General features: G+C 43.2%; 1 protein-coding gene across 2 annotated transcripts in view; it reads left to right on the forward strand.

Annotated features, from left to right (window-relative positions):
• The first annotated feature begins 2,539 nt into the window (after positions 1-2,539).
• Positions 2,540-19,169, forward strand: part of EIF4E1B (eukaryotic translation initiation factor 4E family member 1B) — a 28,104-nt gene continuing 11,474 nt past the window's right edge. The window contains exons 1-4 of one of the 2 annotated variants that reach the window (XM_073620464.1): positions 2,540-3,003; positions 8,994-9,094; positions 12,079-12,174; positions 16,723-16,786. In XM_073620464.1, coding sequence (XP_073476565.1) covers positions 2,986-3,003; positions 8,994-9,094; positions 12,079-12,174; positions 16,723-16,786 — 279 coding nt within the window. In that variant the 5' untranslated portion in view covers positions 2,540-2,985. Of the gene's footprint in view, positions 3,004-8,293; positions 8,444-8,993; positions 9,095-12,078; positions 12,175-16,722; positions 16,787-19,169 lie in introns of those variants that run through there. The other variant, XM_073620465.1, reaches the window with a different exon arrangement.

Below are 19,169 nucleotides of genomic sequence, written 5' to 3' on the forward strand. Positions count from 1 at the left end.
TTTCTGCACTTTTTGGTGGCATGGTCTCTTTCAGGCAGCTTATTCATTATGAATGGGCTGTCAAAGTATGTCAATGGACAAATTAAGGTGCATGCACATTTTTTTTCTAATGCATGGCATGTGCGTTGTGATGCTGTGCTATGCTTTGTCAGCTACTGTACAATGCATTGGGGTAATATAAAAGCAGTAGCAAACTCCACTATTCTTCCAGAAGCGCATTTGTGAAGTCAGGCACTGATGTTGGATGAGGAGGCCTGGTTCGCAGTCTCTGCTGTAATTGATCTCAAAGATCGGGTTGAGGTCAGGACTCTGTGCAGGCTAGGGTTACCACCTCATCCCTTTAAAACCGAATACATATTAATTACACAGGTTCTGTGGTGATTAAGGTGGTAATGAAACTCACTTGGTGCCTTACCTGCATCAAATTAGCCTCAGAACTTGTGTAATTCATATATGTTCGGGTTTAAGGGTTTGAGGTGGCAATCCTAGTGCAGGCCAGTCAAGTTCCTCCACCCCAAACTCGCTCATCCATGTCTTTATGGGCCTTGTTTTGTACACTGGTCCAAAGCATTTGGTGGAGGGGGGATTATGGTGTGGGGTTGTTTTTCAGGGATTGGGCTTGGCCCCTTAGTTCCAGTGAAGGGAACTCTTAAGGTGTCCACATACCAAGACATTTTGGACAATTTCATGCTCCCAACTTTGTGGGAACAGTTTAGGGATGACCCCTTCCTGTTCCAACATGACTGCACACCAGTGCACAAACAAGGGCCATAAAGACATGGATGAGTTTGGGGTGGAGGAACTTGACCTGCCTGCACAGAGTCCTGACCTCAACCTGACAGAACAGCTTTGGGATGAATTAGAGAGGAGACTGTGAGCCAGGCCTTCTCATCCACATGAATGCCTGACCTCACAAATCGCTTCTGGAAGAATGGTCAAACATTCCCATAGACACACTCCTAAACCTTGTGGACAGTAGAGTTGCAACATCATCCCTTTAATCCAGGACACATATGAATTACACAGGTTCTGAGGCTGATTTAATGCAGATAAGGCACCAAGTGAGTTTAATTACCACCTTAATCAGCCACAGAACCTATGTAATTAATGTGTGTCCTGGATTAAAGGGATGAGGTGGCAACCATAGTGGACAGCCTTCCCAGAAGAGTTGAAGCTGTTATAGCTGCAAAGGGTGGGCCAACCCAATATTGAACCCTACGGATTAATGCTGGCCATACACGAAAAATCGGCCGAACCCATTTTCGAAAAACGAACGTTCGGCCGTGAGTGCAAACAATAGTGCCATCATGTAATAACCAATAAATCGTTCAGTGGGCATAAATAAATACATTTTTTGTTCATTTTTTTACATATACCTAGTGCAGACAGTTTGGACGGGAAACACATTAAGCCCCAGACAAGCCTCTGGACCCACCCCTGCGCCGTAGCATTGTGGGCCTTCCGATCGGAGGACCACGAGGTAGCTCCTTAACGCATACCTGTCGGCCAGGAGGGCCAGCAGGTGGCTGTAAAACGAACCACAAAAAATGGCGTCTGTCCCATAAATGCCCTCCCCCAGAATGCAACTCGGAGGACCACCTCCACCGAGCGTGCCTCCAGGACAGAGGAGCATCTATTCACTTTGACACGTTGCCTTTCCAACCCTGACTAGTGGTAACAGCGACACCCACCGGTCAGCACGGAAGCACACACAACGTCAGCCAAGCTGGAACAGAGGCGAACTTTTAACCTTCCTAACACACAATTTACTAAATTTACCTAATCTGTGGTAGATTGTAAATCTACCAGCGCTACATCTATGATATTATACATGAATTGTGCCTCATGTATTGTGGATCTGTCTATATCTCCATCAGCTTTTTCCAATAAAAGTAACTAAAAAAAAAAAAACACATTGTGATTCTATTTCTGGCTCCTTTATGGTAGTCATATCTCAGAAACAGAGAACATAAGGAACAGATGGAATAAACAAACACAGAAATCTCAGCTGAGGACTACTGCAGCCAAAAAATAAACAGTCTATCATTCATAATAAATACAGAGCTGCCATGTGTATTTCTAGAAACCACAACAGACTGTACAACGGAAACACACCGAACGAAAGACTTGGATGAAACGCACATTCACCTATATTCCTTTGGAAGGAGCCCAGGTACCAGCACATATTGAACACCTGTTTATTAATGTTACCCACATTAACACGACTTCTTTCCTTAATGAAACCTTCCGTTTCTCATGTACACAGTGTTTCTCAAACAGATGGTACATTTTCACAAATTATGGGGTAAACCCCTTTCTGAATAGCAGAGCCATCCATTATGGTTACTGCCTGTCTAGGAGAAGGTTATGGAGAGCTTATTTTACCATCCTGTGTTTCATTTAAAGTAGAACCAAGGTTTTTTTTGTGTGTGTGTGTGTGTGTGTGTGTGTGTGTATAGAGTAAGGAAGGGTAATAACCCCTGCCATTTTTTTTTGTTTTGTTTGTTTTGTGTCCCATTGGGGAGATTTCCCCATCACTTCCTGTTCCATAGCCACAACAGGAAGTGAGAGGAAATCCCTCCAATGTGAGGGAATCCCTGGTTGTCACCAGCTAGTATTCCCATTAGAAGATCCCTGTTCCTGGTGACAACCCAAAATTGAGGATTTTCTTTCACTTTTACTTTCAGTGATAGCAGTAAACATGACAAATACAGAGGCATTCTAATCGCTCTCTACTTATCTAAAAAAAAAATAAATAAATAAATAAATAAATAAACGTTTTGCCTTTAGTTATACTTCAGGTCTCAGCAAGGACATAGCAAGAAAAACTGCTTGTGTGCTCATACGAATGTGATCCACACACAAAGTGAAAGACATGCACAATATATGGAATCGGATAAAGTGCTCTGTTTCTTTAAGGTGTGCAGCTCATCGTATAAATATGGACCAGATGGTGTGTTGTAGGATATCCTCTGTGATAACAAGATGGCTGCAGCTGAAGGAGTAAGTACTCACTGGTTCGTAAGGGAGGAAAAAAAAAAAAAAAAAAAAAAAAAAAAAAAGAGAGTTGATGTTAGTGCTGTATGATGTAATATAGAACTTGCGTCAGTCTCACATGAACTAAAAAAAAAAAAAAAAAAACTTATATTGTGTGAACCAACAGGTTGCATCCATATGGATTTCTTGTGGTTTTTTTTAATTATTATTATTATTTTTTTTTTATGACTGCAAGCCTTGGGGAACCAAATCTGTTTTCATCCTCCTCCCCCTCCCCCCTCCCCTTTTTCCCCTTAATTAATTTAACGCCTGAAAACAAAAGGTGAAGCATGCAAATGGAAATATGTTGCTTAGGCCATGCTCACAAACTGGATTTAAAGTGGTTTCATATAGGGTTTAAATCATCTTTATGGTGGGGTTTTTTTTTTTTTTTTTAACATTTTATTTTGCTGAGTCTTGTTTTCTTGATTTAGGTGAGAATGTTTATTTTAGTACATGATTTCTTTTTGTCTCAGAAACTATTGCTTTGTTAATTTGGTTGTATGCTACCAAAGGCTCAATTCACACCATGCTGTATAACGGAGCACACACGTTTTTTGGCAGCTCATTCATGTCAATGGGTTGCCTTGCATGCACAAAAGAAGTCTCTGGCTCTTGTTTAAATTGCACCACATCAAAACGCAGGGTACTTTACCTGTCATTTTTGCACCCATGTTAGCAAAATGTGGCTGAGTGCCATTAGGAATTAATAGCAGCGCTGTGCGTCTGGTAAAAGGATGCGTGGTGGGGTGTGTGTGTGTGTGGTGGTTTTTTTTTTTTTTTTTTTTTTTTTTTGTGCATTGCAGGAAAGTGTGAATGTAACCTACACGTTTTGTGGTCTTTTAAGGAGGTTTGCACCAGTTTAAAAAATAACAAATGGCCAAATGCTATGAATTGTGTGGTGTGTGTTGGTGTGTTTTTTTTTTTTTTTTTTTTTTTTTTTTTTTTTTCTCCTCGCTAAACTCATAGGGAACTGCACACTAAATGTGGCTATTGCAGTGTAAACAAGCCCTTTTTTAAAGAAGGTATGGGATAAAGTTTGCATTTAAAATCTGCTGGCATACAAGGAATTAAGTAACAAGGTGTATGTCATCTCCTGGAATGTTCTCCCTTTTTTGTTTACAATATTATTTTTTTTTAAATTGTGTGCTGATGATATATATATTTTGATATACTCAGTGCTTCAGAAGGTGGCATACACCTGGTCGCACCTAACTTCTTGCATGCCAGCAAATTTTGAATAACAATTTATTTTTTATTCATTTGGTATTAACCTGAAAAAGCAAACCTTTTTTATGATCTTTCAGCTTGCCATCTCTTAGATGTGATGGCTGCATTGATTTTCCGTTTTTAGGTTTTCTCAACTCCAGTCCTCCCAAGGCTCCCCAACAGGTCATGTTTTCAGGCTCGGTTCACATAGGGGCGACTTGTCAGGCGACCTAGTCGCCTGACAAGTCGCCTCCCGTTCTGTGCTACGGAACCGTTCTAATAGGAGCGACGCAAGTCGCTCCGACTTAGAAAAAGGTTCCTGTACTACTTTGGGGGCGACTTGGGGCGACTTGCATAGACTTCTATACAGAAGTCGTTTTGCAAGTCGCCTCAGAAGTCGTTTGCAGGTCGCCTCGCTGAGGCGACCTGCAAGTCGTGCCGCCCCTGTGTGAACCGGCACTCAGGCTCTCCATTATTTTGCACAGGTGATTTGATCAGTTTCACTGCCTTTAGTAATTACCACAGCTGTTTCATCTGAGGGAAATCCTGACCTGTTGGGGCACCTTGAGGACTGGAGTTGAGAAACGCTGATCTAGCCAGTAAGTCAGTTTTTCAAAAGAACAAGCTCTCCAGCAGACTGTATCAGTTACAGAGATGAGACAAAGCATTAAACGCTGCCAGTGCTTACAGCTGTTATTTGGGTAAAACCTTTATCCCAAAAAAAAAAAAAAAAAAAAAAAAGCTGTAACTGATTTATAAAGTATTGGAGCTTGGCTTTAATTTGTTAGATGCACTAGCAGATTTAGATACACTAACACTGACAATGCTGCTGTCCAAAGGTGCCCCATGTGCTCCTTCATCCAGTTGAGGCACTCAGGAGGTATGTTACTGGCCAGATTACCAGGTAAAAACAGGGGGGCGCTAAAAAAGAAAATCAATGCAGCCACTAAATCTAATGATTGGTAAGCTGCAAGATATTAAAGTTTTGGGTTTAATACTGCTTTAAAAATCAGTTTAAAATCCTTTTTAAATGGACAGCTTTTACTAAAATAACCATGGCTGCTTGCCAAGAATTGTGATTTTTAAAAAAATATATAATACACATACTTGCTTTTGTTTTCTTGTAATGCTGTGTGTGTTTGGTGTGTGGGTGTTTCTCCCCCCCCCCCCCCCCCTTCCATTCATTTAAGCTGGGTTCACACCATGTGCCATGCAGCTCGCAGCAGGGGGTCCGGTGTGTCCCCACTCAGTTTTACGTCCGACTTATTTAAATTTATTATTCAGCCAAAAATTGGGACCTGAAATGGAGCCAAAGACTCTCCTGCAGTGCGCTTCACAACTGTCCCGAAGATGTGTGAACCAGCTCCATTGAATGCTGGTCACAATCTCCTGTCATGCGAATTGGATGCGGAGAAATCCACATCCAATTCGCAATAGTGTGAACCCAGCCTTAGGGGCTGCCTTAATGGTGTGCATGTTGCATGCAAGGTCCACTTTAATGAATAAAGACCACGTTTTTCAATATGGACTACAGCATGCACTCTATTGTGATAAGCTGCCATTGTGAATAGTGTGTGTGTGTGTGTGTGTATCTATATCTATATCTCTATCTACACACCCTGTTAAAATGGCAGGTTTCTGCGATGTAAAAAAATGAGACCAAGATAAATCATTTCAGAAATATTTTCATCTTTTTTAACATGACCTATAAACCGTACAACTCAATTGGACAACAAACTGAAATCTTTTAGGTGTAGGGAAGTAAAAATAAACTAAAATATAGCTGCATAAATATTAAACTAATACTTTGTTGAAGCACCCTTTTATTTTATTACAGCACTCAGTCTTTTTGGGTATGAGTCTATCAGCATGGCACATCTTGATTTGGCAATATTTGCCCACTCTTCTTTACCTCACAATCAAGAGTGAGTGTTTTTGCAATCTCCTGTACACATCCCTCTTCAGATCACCCCACAGATTTTCAATCGGATTCAGGTCTGGGCTCTGGCTGGGCCATTCCAATACTTTAATCTTCTGGTGAAGCCATTCCTTTGTTGATTTGGATGTATGCTTTGGGTTGTTGTCATGCTGAAAGATGGAGTTCCTCTTCATGTTCATCTTTCTACTGAAGCCTGAAGGTTTTGTGCCAATATTGACTGGTATTTGGAACTGTTCATAATTCCCTCTACCTTGACTAAGGCCCCTCTCTAGCTGAAGAAAAACAGCCCCAAAGTATGATGCCACCACCATGCTTAACAGTGGATATGGTGGTGTTCTGGTGATTTGCAGTGTTTTTGCACCAAACCTATCTTTTGGAATTATGCCCAAAAAGTTAAATCTTGGTTCATCAGAGCACAACACATTTTCCCCACATGCTTTTGGGAGTCTTCAGATGTGTTTTGGCAAAATTTAGCCGGACTTGGATGTTTTACATCGTAAGAAAAGGCTTCTATCTTGCCACTCTACCCATAGCCCAGACATATGAAGAATACAGGAGATTGTTGTCACATGTACCACACAGCCAGTACTTGCCAGATATTCCTGCAGTACCTTCAATGTTGCTGTAGGCCTCTTGGCAGTCTCCCTGACCAGTTTTCTTCTTGTCTTTTCATCAATTTTGGAGGGATGTGCAGTTTTTGGTGGTGTCACTGTTGTGCCATACTGTCTTCACTGTGTTCCATGAAATATCTAATGCCTTGGAAATTCTTTTGTACCCTTCTCCTAACTGATACCTTTTAACAATGAGATCCTCTGATGCTTTGGAAGCTCTTTGCGGACTGTGGCTTTTGCTGTAGGATGCGACTAAGAAAATGTCAGGCAAGACCTACTAGAACAGTAACTTTTTTTTGGGGGGGGTTAATCAGAGGCACTTTAAATGATGGCAGGTGTCTATGTTGCCAACCGCCTGTTAATTTACTGGCAGCCTGTAAATTTTATCCTTTTCCAGGCTCCCTGTAAAAAAAAAAAAAATAAATAAATAAAAAAACGCTGTTCCCAAGGCCGCTGGGCTCATACACACTGTTTTTTTTTCGGGTGGGCACATGTGCAATGAGTGACGTAAAAGTGGCGCCATTTTTGAATGGACGGCGTGTCTCGGCACTGCATCACTGGAGCGGGCAGGAGGCCAAACCCCAGCCTGCTGCTGCAGTGCACCATGGCTGGAGGAGCTTGTTTAGAGCTCAGGATTCTCACCACCACAGCACTGTGCCCCTGTCTGCATTATCTGTCCTTGACTGCTGGACTCCCACCGCTGAACCCTTGACCTGCATTTATCAATCCATTGCTTGGCTAGTGGCTGCTATCTATTGTGATGCCCACAGGCAACAATGGCAGTGGTTAGATGTTTGTTCATCTCTATCTTGCTATCTCCTGTACTGTGTCCGCATGACCACCTCTGTACCGTGTCTGCATGCTCTGACCACCTCTGTACACTGATGTATGGAGGAACTCTGTGCTGACTGGGTTATATTAATCTGACCATGCAAATGGAGAAATATGTTTGACTTTTGTTTAACTTAAACACATTGCTAATAGCACTAGCTACATGTTTATAGTTTTAAATATTTGTGCAACGTCGGTAAAAAAAAATCAACTCTGTCCAGTAAATTTCATGAGTGTATTATTATTATTATTATTATTATTATTATTATTTTTTTTTTCAGTAAAAAAATAGTGCTGTTTGTACTTTTTTTTTTTTTTTTTTTTTTTTTTTTTTTTTTTTAGTTTGGGGGGTTGGCAACACTGGCAGGTGTGTACTGACTCCTATTTTAACATGAGTTTGAATGTGATTGCTTAATTCTGAACACGGCTACATCCCCAGCTATAAGAGGGTGTGCACTCTTATGCAACCACATTATTTTATCTTTTTTTTTTTTTTATTTTTACTCCCCCTCCCTCTTCAACAACATTGCTAGTTTTGCTAAACTTTATAAATATATTAATTCTCTACACCCTGCCAAGGGTGGATTAATGTTTTTGGGTGTGTCAGTGTGTCAGCATGCACAATACAATGCCAGATGTAACACACACCTACAACTTTCTATTTCAGTGCAGCACGCTACAACATGTTAGTTCACTTTACTGCTCTGGTGTGCATTAGACAGATGTGTTGGTTGCCATTATAAAAGGAATGGCACCGCAATGTTTAAAAAAATAAATAAATAGATATTGCCCACAGGACCGTGGAATTTGCATGCAGGTCAGTAAACTGGTATGTTAAGCTTGACTGAACATCCATTTTTAGAGAGAGAGAGAACTGGCTGAAACTGCTGACATTCTTTACAGGGGCAACAATGGCAATACAGAAGGTTTTCTAAGCTGCCCAAGTGACTGCTCTCCCCCCCCCCCCCAAGAGCACATTGTGCACAGGACACATAACTATAAAATAATTGTGGCTGGATGGTGGCACCGTCCCATGTCTATCTATTGTGTGTGGGTAACAAAAAGGAATGTCTGGATGTAAAAAGCTGCCATAGGCACATGTAACTGGAAAAATTTAAAGTGCACCTGTGCTTTGCATGACCCAGCACAGGTGCACTTTGTCTTTTTTTTTTTTTGGCCAGTTTTGCTCAAAACCAAGGCTGATAAGCTAAGAAACTAGCTTGGAATTGTCCTACATGCAGCCTCTTGTTCCTATCCAGTGATTTTATACATTTCAAAACATAAGCAAACTGCTCTGTGTTCATATTGAACTTGGATCTTGTAGTTGTATATGATGTGTCTTGGTAAGAAATTTTCTTCTTCTTTAGTCAACATTAAAAGGTCTTCCCAGAAGAGACAATGAAAAAAGGAGAAAGAAAAAGGACGTGGTTACTACAGAGAATGTGGACAAACATCCTCTCCAAAGCAGGTACACCTCTTTCCTGGACTGTGAAAGACCTAAAAGTGACCTTACAAAGATGGTCATCTCATAGGCACTAATAGTCGCTCCGAGAGTCCCTTGAACACTGCACTGTGGATCTTGGGGGCTTCAGACAAGTTGTTTCTGCAGATTGTTTCACAGAATTGAGAAATCCTAAATCCTTTTTTGACTACTGAAATAGCATATGCATAAAATATCTCACAGCAAAATAACCGTGCCCAATAAAGACACTAAGCATTAGCGCTCCACTTTGCCAGCATCTGTGTCTGCTTATCTTATTATACCATAAAATCCACCACCTCTTTCTGATAACTTTCTCTAATTTTTAAATGCGCATTTAAGGTCCAGTTTGCTAACCTACTATACTAGATGGTAAAATCCCATCTTCCACACCACTGCTCCCCCCCACCCCCCCCCCCCCTTTTTTTTTTTTTTTTTTTTTTTTTTTTTTTTTTAATCCATCCTCATACTTGCCATCTTCACGACCCTGACTTGGGATCATCTGCCTGCCTATTTCTGCTGTTCCTGTGCACTCCACTACTTAAAGTGATTGATTGGGTTGTTTTCGAAGGTGAAAATTAACATTCAGAATGAAAGGTGTGTGTGTGTGTGTGTGTGTGTGTGTGTGTGTGTGTGTGTGTGTGTGTGTGTATGTATGTATGTATGTATACACACAGAGGGGGTGTGTCAGGACAAGCCTAAGGCCAAAATGATTTGACCTGAAGGATGGGAGGAATACAAGTTAGAGTGACAGGTAGTTCTGGAAGACCCCTCTGGACCAATCATTAATTTGTTTGGGCAGAGGCGGGACTTCTATAAAAGGTTTGGTCACATGCTTTCTGGGGGTCTGATCTATGGAGCTGAGAGATCAAGGAGGAAGGATGTAGTTCGGGTACAGCTTTGGTGCTCTCCCCTGCGGGGAGGGGAAGCATGCTTTGAAGAAATATGAGGTGAAGAGACTGCAGGAGATTCTTTATGGGACAGTCACTATACTGACACAAAAAGGAGACTGGGAGAGGACTTTTCTATGTGCTTCATGGATGGTCGCTCGGCAACACATGTGAGTGTAACCCAGGGGAACAGTGCTTCTAAAGACTTTATAGGGATTAGTGTGCGGGTTCAGGAGAACAGGGCTGGGCCTTAGAGAACTAATACCCTGGAGGAATCCAAAGTCATCTCCTGGACTTTATTCAGAGTATTGTCCATGGAGTTAAAATAGAAGTACTGTGCGGTCAGGAAGTGGTGACTAACAGGAGGAAGGAAAGATGTATTACACAACAGAGAATTTATGCAAGATGGAAGTTTTATTAACGAAGGCTTTGTTCTGGATTGAATGTTGTATTTCTCATCACTCAAAACACTGGAAGTTATTCGGAGTGACTTTCCGGTGCAGTGCAGCATTTAACATGGAACCACGATAAAGATGTACATAGTTCAACTGCTCAATGGCTGTCTGCGTGTCATGTCTTTTGAGGGAAAGGGGGTAACGGAAGACACTTCAGGGGAGAAACTAACTTTTAGCAGCTCCTACAGGGGTAGTGCGCTTCATGTCCATAGGATGTTGTTCCAGAACTGTGAAGGCTTTTTTTTAGATGTTGTTTGACAAACTCTAATCTGGCCTTCCAGTTTTTGAGGCTCACCAATGGTTTACATCTTGTAGTGAACCCTCTGTATTCACTCTGGTGAAGTCTTCTCTTGATTTTGTTGACTTTGACACACATACACCTACCTCCTGGAGAGTGTTCTTGATCTGGCCAACTGTTGTGAAGGGTGTTTTCTTCACCAGGGAAAGAATTCTTCGGTCATCCACCACAGTTCTTTCTTTTTAAGGATGTTCCAAACAGTTGATTTGGCCACACCTAATGTTTTTTTTGCAATCTCTCTGATGGGTTTGTTTTGTTTTTTTTCAGCCTAATGATAGCTTGCTTCACTGATAGTGACAGCTCTTTGGATCTCATATTGAGAGTTGACAGCAACAGATTCCAAATGCAAATAGCACACTTGAAATTAACTCTGGACCTTTTTAACTGCTCCTTGTAAATGGGATAATGAGGGGATAACACACACCTGGCCATGGAACAGCTGAGCAGCCAATTGTCCCATTACTTTTGGTTCCTTAAAAAGTGGAGGCACATATACAAACTGTTGTAATTCCTACACCGTTCACCTGATTTGGATGTAAATGCCCTCAAATTAATGCTGAAAGTCTGCAGTTACAGCACATCTTGTTAATTTCAAATCCATTGTGGTGGTGTATAGAGCCAAAAAGATTAGAATTGTTGATGTCCCAATACATCTGCTGGCATGCCTGTGCAACCTTATTTTAGGGAAGGTGAAAGGTTATGACAAATGGCCCTCCCCAATAAGATAAACTGAGCCTTTGCTAAGTAGAAGCATGGGATTGATAACAAAGTTGGCAGTGCCTCCACCCAGGAAGGTCCTCCTGTGAACAGAGGAAACTCCCTTCCTTGGAAATTTTGTCAGTAATCTAAACCAGCCTTTCTCAACCAGTGTGCCGCCAGAGGTCTTCAGGTGTGCCACGGGATCAGGGGAAAGGAGGGCTGTCAGATGAGCCCGATCTCCTGACTCCCTGCCAAACTGTATATCAACACTGTGAGGGAGCTCGTCATCCTCAGCAAAGTGAAAGTAAAGGGAGGGAAAGTGTGCTGGGCTCTCTAGAAAAGTCAGTTGTAACTAAGAGGTACCCCCTTCTCTTTTTCTCCTACCCTTCCTTCCTTCCTTGAAAGCAACAGTGCACTTTCTTGGTATGTGAGGTTGCCTAAAATAATACATGTATGTATGCTCCTTGCTGGAGGTTTTTAAATATGTAGGCAACACCTTGCCTTTAACAAAATAACCACCTTCACCTAGAGCCACCGTGTAGAACAAGGTATGGTTAGACAGAAAAAACTGCAGGGATCCACAAGTAATACTGGTGACTAGTCAATTTAACTATATTTCTCTTTTGTTAGGTGGGCACTTTGGTTCTTTAAAAATGTCAGAAGCCAGCCATGGCAGTGTAATTTACGTCTTGTGACAACATTCAACACAGTGGAAGACTTCTGGGCGTATGTATTTAAGCTCTGTGATCCATTTTTATAGGTTAAAGCATCCACTATTTTTATTTTATTTTTTTTTTTTGCAATCCATGTCCTCCTCCTCTCTTGAAACCATAATCTTTTGTAAAATTAATTAAAAATCAATTCATATGCATTCCTAGGCAGGGGCAAGGTGGCAAAACATTAAGGGAGTAATCTGGTGGTCTTTGTGGTAGTAAGTAAATTCTGTTTACCACTTATACAGCACCTACAGCTTACCTGTATGTACTGTGAATCTCTCCTAAACTGTTTAGGAGATATTCGGAGTGCATGCAGCCGGTGAGGTCATGGGCACATGATCTCTGAAGGTCAGCTCCCACGCCTGCCTTGCAGGGGAACTCCCCCCACCCCACCCCAACTACAGTTTGCTACCACTTTAAAAGCCAAGATGTTTACATGAAGGTAGTTCCGGTTGCAGCTTTCATATTTCTACATGCTTGTTACATTTAATTAAAAAGTAAAAATAATATATATATTAATATTTTTGTGGTGTGTGTGTGTGTGTGTGTGTGTGTGTGTGTGTGTGGCGCTGGTAGATTTTACAATCTACTGCTTATATGTAAATTTAGTGGGTCATCTGTGCTGTACGTAGTTTCAGATTCAATTTACTGTTAGATTAGCCTCTGTTCCAGTTTGGCTGTGTTGTGTGCAGTTCCACATTCTGCCTGTGGGTGTCGTTGTCACCATGGGTGGGTGTTAGAAAGCAACAAGCTGAAGTATAAGTGCTCTTCTGTCCAGTAGACAACTCGGCGGAGGTGGTCCTCCGGGTTGCATTCTGAGAGAGAGTATTTATGGGACAGACGCCATGTTCCGGAGAGCTTTTACCTTGTGGCCCTCCTGGCCTAGAGGCATGTGTTAGTGAGTTCTACCTCGCGGCCCTCCGGTCTGGAGGGTTGCGTTGTGGCAGCCGAGCAGGTAGACCCAGAAGCCTGTCTGGGGCCTGCTATCGCTGGGATGGTCCTGTGCTGTCTGTCCTGTGGGAAGAAGCCGGACAATGTGGAAGATCCAGGGGAGGACCCATCTTGGAAGGGACCATGCAAGGCTGGTCTTAAGAAGGACCTGGTGACTCGATAGGAGGACGCATCTTAGACTGATCTATCGCACAAGTACTGCCGGGTTGGCTTAAAGGTTCTGGTACTGTTTGCTCTTCATCAAAAACAACTACATCCTGTGGCAGAGGATCGTACAGTTTTATTTCACTCAAGTCTGTGGCAGAGACTTTTTGTTCGTGCTGCGTTCCAGCTGCTAGGTTAGTGAGAGAGACCTATCCGGGCGGGCAAAAATGTAATCCTGAATGGAGGATATATTCACCCTTGATTTCAATTCCTTCATGCTACACCAAGAAAAGGTATTTGAACTTCCCTGCAACTCTTCTACCTCTCTCCTGCTACTTCTTCCAGTTGTCTCCCATTAAAGCATTGGAAAAGTACTAAAGTGACTGTTGACTATATTGTCTGATAACGAGGACCCTAGACCCGGTGTTGGTGAAACCACAGGTAAAAAGGTGACTGAAACAGCCCGCAATAAATCAGCAGCTCCACCGTGAGTGCTACATGTGGGGGCTCGTCCGGGATTGTTTGCCGTTACCCTAAGCAGCCCTGAGAAGTATTTCACCGAGCGTTTATACTAAAAGAGGTTTCTGGACTTTGTCACTTTCTCCAGGAAAAGAAGGGGTTAAATTGCAGGACTTTATTTCTGACTGCGTAGGCTGCGGGCGAGAAGTAAAAGCCTGGGAGCTACGTGATCAGAGGAACAAGTGGGAGGAGCCTAATCTACTTGTTGCCGCGTGTGACGCGGTTGTGTGTGTTTGGCGCCAGAAGAGAGAGATCAGAGTGCAGGCATGTCTTCCTTTCCATTGGTACCGTCGATTATGGGATCCAAGATGTTTCCTAAAAGTACCGCTGTGGGTGCTATGCTAGCCGGAACCCTGCTGACAGATACCGGCATTCGTTTGAAGCTGCAGGGGCAGTTTGTACTATACACTGTTGGAGCTATTGAAGGGCTGGGCATGCTTTGCCACAAGTGTGAAGGACTGGTTATACATCTCCGTCCATTTGTTTGCTGTTTGTAGTGCAGAGAATATTTGTTCATAGTGGAACAACCCACAATGTCACCCTGTGCTTATCGTGTGGACTGGGCTACAGGGACTGCCACAGTGGAAACTACTGCCATCACTGCTGGAGAGCAGCAGGCTGTGGTCTCGTCTGCTACCGTGAGTGTTCTTGAGGGAGATGTCGCTGTTACTGCTTCATCAGCGGACATAACCTTTTGTTCAACTTCTACTACACCTGTCCCGCTGCACCTGTCCAGAGGAAGGTGGGATATGTGAAGGCTTCCCGCGGCCGTGGTCAAGGCCTGCCCCAGAGACTACCTGAACCAGAGCCAGAGGAGTATATGGATCGGGAGAAGTCCACGTCAGGAACGGGTGGTAAATATTTGCCAGCGGAAGAGTTGAGAGACTCGGAGATAGATTCTATGTCAAATCTCTCCGGTGATGATGATTTGTTGGAGACCATGTCACAGGAGCTATTGTGGGCCCAGGGTGAAGATGTTGCTTCTGTCCTTACTTTCTCAGAATGGATAGTCCTGGATTCTGGGAAGACATCACCTTGTGTGGAGCCGCACAGTACTACCAAAGGGACCTTGTCGAAAGTTGCTAGTTTGCTTGCTTTTGAGCCGACACCCATCGGATCTATGGTGCGCAAATCACAAAATTCTTGTGTGCCTCCTGGTTTGGGGAAAAACAGAGCTTTGCCTAGACTTGCCCGTTTTACAGAGAGTGCTCACCAAACGTGTTGCCACAGAATATGGTCTGGAATTTCCCTATGTTACTCAGGAAATTATGCAGGAAATTGAGGCCAACCGGGAACAGTGATACCGTGAAGCCGTTTGGGACTTTGTCTGTACCAAAACCTTTCCGGAAAGCTGGGCATTCTACTGCTATGGATGTTTGCTGCATTGGAACTATGGTCGGCACATCTATGCTGACAAGATGGTCATTTGCAGACCCGGTAAGGATGACAAGTTGCCTTAATTCATTTTCATTAGAAACAAAATATGTGGGAAGAGTGTCATTCTTTTGAGGAATGTGGCTTTGCTCCTAAAATTGTTCGCTATTACTGAACATTTCTGTGTGTGTTTTAAATTTTGTTTCTTTCAGGAACAATTAGATCTCCTATCAAGCTGTTAGGCTTTTCAGCTAGATAGTGAGGTTTTGTGACTAACGTGATTTCTTTTGCTGATACGAATATGTTATTGTACAAATGTTTGAAACTATAACATTTCTATACTGTCTTTTCTTACCCATCCAAGTTTAAAGTTCAAATACCTACTCTCAGGCTTGAGAGTCATATTTTGCCAGACGTTGAGGACAACTTCTATTATAGTGGGGGGACTATGTAGCGCTGGTAGATTTTACAATCTACCACTTATATGTAAATTTAGTGGGTCGTCTATGCTGTACATAGTTCAGAGTCAATTTACTGTTAGATTGGCCTCTGTTCCAGCTTGGCTGTGTTGCGTGCAGTTCCACATTCTGCCTGTGGGTGTCGTCAACATGGGTCGGTGTTGGAAAGCAACAAGCTGAAGTGTATAGGTGCTCTTCTGTCCCGTAGACAACTCGGCGGAGGTGGTCCTCCGGGTTGCGTTCTGGGAGAGAGTATTTATGGGAGAGACTCTGTTTTGGGGAGCTTTTACCTCCTGGCCTAGAGGCATGTGTTAGTGAGTTCTAACTCGCGGCCCTCCGGTCTGGAGGGTTGCGTTGTGGCAGCCTTGCGGGTAGACCCAGAAGCCTGTCTGGGGCCTGCTACCGCTGGGATGCTCCTGTGTCCTGATCGATCGCACAAGTATTGCCGGGTTGGCTTAAAGGTTCTGGTACTGTTGCTCTTCATCAAAAACTACTACATCCTGTGGCAGAGGATCGTACAGTTTTATTTCACTCAAGTCTGTGGCAGAGACTTTTTGTTCGTGCTGCGTTCCAGCTGCTAGGTTAGTGAGAGAGACCTATCCGGGCGGGCAAAAATTTAATCCTGAATGGAGGATATATTCACCCTTGATTTCAATTCCTTCATGCTACACCAAGAAAAGGTATTTGAACTTCCCTGCAACTCTTCTTCTACCTCTTTCCTGCTACTTCCAGTTATCTCCCATTAAAGCATTGAAAAAGTACTAAAGTGACTGTTGCCTATATTATCTGATAACGAGGACCCTAGACCCGGTTGGTACATTGTTTTTCAATGAGTCAGACAGCTTGTAAAATGTCATTACTGGAAGGGGCAGTTGTAACTGAATTCCAGCTGAAATGCTTAGGGTTGAGGGAGGGGCGTGCTAGAGGTTCTGCACTTCCAAAAAAACAGAATGTTTCTATGAATCTTAGTCATTTGATCAAAGACTTGGTCACTTAGGGGGTCAGAGTGACCTCTTCCCCCAAATCTGTGTATATATAATATCCCCCCCCCCCCCCCCCCTTACAGGAACATTAAGCATTTTTACTGATTATTCATTCTTTCTTTCCCTTAGACTCTACACACATGTCCAGCTAGCAAGCAAGCTATCCTCTGGGTGTGACTACTCGATATTTAAGGTGAGAGCATAAAGCCAGGCATGCAGTGTCTGATTTAAACATTTCATGAGAGAACTGGGCTGCAGTATTGCAGGGAGAATGTTGGAATGACAGGACATCTCTCGTTTCCCAAAGCGGGGGTCCACAGTCGCAGCGTCAATTCTTTTTCTCTCATGACAAGTTGAATTAAAGTGGTTGTAAACCCTTACATATACCCAGTGAAGTCGCTGGCCTCAGGTGATACAGATGTTTTTGAATTTTCATGAGTTCCACATTTAGATGAAGCAGAGTACCGGGCTTCAAGGAGTAAGCCGTTAACTATGCACTGGGAGCGAACAGACAAGCTGGACTTCAATGCACTGCTGACTCCTGTTAGCAGAAGGGGGGAGGAGTTATTGTGGGCCTCTGTAGAGGAGACTGAGACAGGAGGAAAGAGGAGCAGTATCTTCCTGGGCTATTCTTTGAAATGTGTGTGTGTGTGGGGGGGGGGGGGGGGTTAGTAACGGGAGGCTGGATCAATCACCCCTTACATTCGGGGGGGGGGGGGGTTAGTAATGGGAGGCTGGATCAAACACCCCTTACATTCAGGCCTGCTAGAGCTAAGCCCTCAGGAATGTGACTGAGACCACAGGGGGGAGAGGGGATCAGAGAGCATGGGGCTATGACCCTGTGCTGCTCCCATGCTAAAGCAGTACTATCGGGTGAACTAATGCCTAGGGCCACACTGAACTAAGACATAGGATTCCCCTACAGTCAGATTTCTGAGCTGAGTCGCTGGCTCTGGTGAGAGGGCCTTGTGACCAGGGCCTATTGCAAATGGAGAGACAAACCCCCCCCCCCCCCCCCCCCTCTAGGAACTGACTACACAGCTGCCCTGTAGACCATTACTACCTGCAAGCCTTACCGTGACTGTTCTCATGTGCACCAACAGTACAACTGGGCCTTTGCATTAGCCGACTGAAGGTTCAGGACAAAAGATTGCCCATTTACAGTTGTGACATTGACCTTTTTGCTAGTTCAGGGTTACCCCTCCAAGGGCTGCTATACGGGACTTGGTCATTCTGTTTGTTTGTACCCCAAGCAGTTGCAATATCCTTGTTCACAACCGTTAATGTTTATATCCACTGTTTACTACTGATCTATGTGTTAATTCCAGTCTAGTGGTAGACCTCCTCTGGGCAGAATGATTCTACTATCTAGCAGTCTGTGTCAAAACCCAGTTCTGTTTATGCTCAAACCACCATTTACTCTAACCTATACTAATACAGTGAGATCCTTTTAGGCTGGGTTCACACCACAGCACGGAGCGGTTTACAGCAGGGGTCTGGTGTGTCCCTGTTCACTGCTTCAGGTCCAATTTCAGCCCGAATTTTTGGCTGAATTCGTACCAGAAATGGACCAGAAGATGCAATGGACTCGTGCAATTCACCCCGGAGCCACTCTGGAGATGTGTGAACCGGCTCCATAGAGAGCCGGTCACAATCTCCTGACATGCGAAAAAAATCTGCATCCAATTTGCAATAGTGTGAACCCTGCCTTACTGATAAAGGGCCTCCCTGTTAATTTCCAATTTCCTAGTATTGGCTCACTACAAATCTAAAATATCTATGCTTGTGAGTCTGAAGTGATTTCCATTCAACCAGGTGTCCAGAGGGTGTTGGAGTGCAGGCGCAGATGGGGGGAGACCCCTAAACCCCCCCCCCCCTCATCCCTTTTTGTGGAATAAAAAAAGTGTGCAGGAGACAGCCTAATGCCAGTCAAATCACAATAGTCTATGGGATTTTATATCTGGCAACAGGCAGAGTAAATTTCACACAGCTTGAGTGTCTCGCTGTCGCACTTGCAGTCAAGTAGAATACCTGTCCTGTTAACATCTCCCAGTAAGTGTCTGTTGGTGACAACTGGCAAATGTGGGATTTGCCCGTACTTTGGAGCAATATCTTGTTGTATTATCAGACCAGAAGTAGGTAAAATTTTAAGGTAAGGACACAAATGACATTTAAAAAAATTAAGATGAATCTAAATGCCTACCAACTTTATCCGAGACAAAGTGTTGGGCGTTGACTTACCAGCCCTCAGAAAAATGCTTGTTTGGGCAGGCCAAATGGATATTCTACAGGGATGTGTTTGCCCAGAGCAAGTATTGATATTTGGGACCCATTCACATTTTGTGTGCTAATTTTTTCATGTTGTGTTTAGTGTGCCATTCATTTTCTTTTTCAATGGTATTTATTGGTTTTGACATATGAAAATACATTCCGAAAATCCCTGAAACTAGAAACAGATCTTGGCCAACACGGCCTACAAGACATAAAGAAAGTTATAATGCGAACATAAGTATCACAAGTGCCCTTCATTTTAATGGGACCCCCCAACTTGTGTCCATAGACCAAAACTTGTACAT

The sequence above is a fragment of the Aquarana catesbeiana genome, linkage group LG03 (assembly GCF_042186555.1).
Source record: "Aquarana catesbeiana isolate 2022-GZ linkage group LG03, ASM4218655v1, whole genome shotgun sequence".
NCBI lineage: Eukaryota > Metazoa > Chordata > Amphibia > Anura > Ranidae > Aquarana > Aquarana catesbeiana.